General features: G+C 65.5%; 1 protein-coding gene across 1 annotated transcript in view; it reads left to right on the top strand.

The window, feature by feature from the left end:
- The window catches only part of ZFYVE28 (zinc finger, FYVE domain containing 28), a 36,879-nt gene that overhangs the window by 12,087 nt on the left and 23,596 nt on the right, over positions 1–1,196 (top strand). Inside the window, exon 8 of the mRNA XM_015561571.1 lies at positions 581–1,188. Coding sequence (XP_015417057.1) covers positions 581–1,188 — 608 coding nt within the window. The remainder of the gene's footprint in view (positions 1–580; positions 1,189–1,196) is intronic.

Here is a 1,196-nt window from a genome sequence, read left to right on the forward strand (position 1 = left end):
GTGGCTCAACGGTTGAGTGTAAACCTATGAACCAGGAGGTCAAGATTTGATTCCTGGTCACATGCCTCGGTTGCGGGCTGGATCCCCAGCGTGGGGGCGTGCAGGAGGCAGCCGACCAGTGATTCTCTCTCATCACTGATGTTTCTCTCTCTCTCCCTCTCCCTTCCTCTCTGAGATCAATAAAAGTATGTTTAAAAAATAGGCATATATTTAAAAAAAATAAAAGAAGGAAGCTCCCTCCACCCCCCACGGGAGCCGGTGCCTCACTTTATCGGGGAGGAAGTGTGTGCCTGTGAACTGAATGGCGAGCGATCATGCCCATTGGTTCCCTGCGGGCGCCGGCAGGCAGCACCACCTGCTCTTGGTGGAGGCGGAGGCCGGGTGGCATTGGGGCCCTCACCCCAGGGTCTGGTCCCTCTGGGGCCCTCACCCCGGGGTCTGGTCCCTCTGGGGCCCTCACCCCGGGGTCTGGTCCCTCTGGGGCCCTCACCGGGGGTCTGGTCCCTCTGGGGCCCTCACCGGGGGTCTGGTCCCTCTGGGGCCCTCACCGGGGGTCTGGTCCCGTAGGGATTTGCTGCAGACGCTGACGGAGGACGAGCTGCACACGCTGGAACGGAACCTCTGCATTTCCCACGACGTGGAGTTCCCGAGGCAGGGGGCAGCGTGCCCGCCACCTCGAAGGATGAGGGCGACTTGAGCAACAACAACAACGTCCCAGACCAGGACAAGGCCTGGGCGTCGGGCCCCAACTCCTGCAGCTGCCTGGACGCCCAGCCGCACCTGGACAGCTGGGAGGCGACAGCGGACGACGCGGAGACCGCGGAGATGATCGCCCACCGGACGGGGGGCATGAAGCTCTCGGCCACGGTCATCTTCAACCCCAAATCGCCTGCCCTCCTGGACGGCGCCGTCTCTGCCCTGGAAGTGCCCGGAACCGGCGCCTCCCTGTCGGAGACCGTGGCTGAGGGGTCGGAGGGCCCCCACAAACTCGGTGCCGCAGCCACCAGCTGCCTCCTGAACTCCTGTGTGTGCTGCGGGGGCTGCCGGGGCGGCAGGGAGGAGGCGGCCGAGAGCCTGCTGGACAAGTGCAGCCCAGGCGTCATCGGCACCTCCTATGTCGGCTCTGGCTTGGCCAAGGGCGGGGCCAAGAGGCCGGAGGAGGCCCAGCCCGCCCTGGAGGCACTGCCCGCGGGGCC

Source organism: Myotis davidii, unplaced genomic scaffold (genome assembly GCF_000327345.1).
Source record: "Myotis davidii unplaced genomic scaffold, ASM32734v1 scaffold937, whole genome shotgun sequence".
Classification (NCBI taxonomy): Eukaryota; Metazoa; Chordata; class Mammalia; order Chiroptera; family Vespertilionidae; genus Myotis; species Myotis davidii.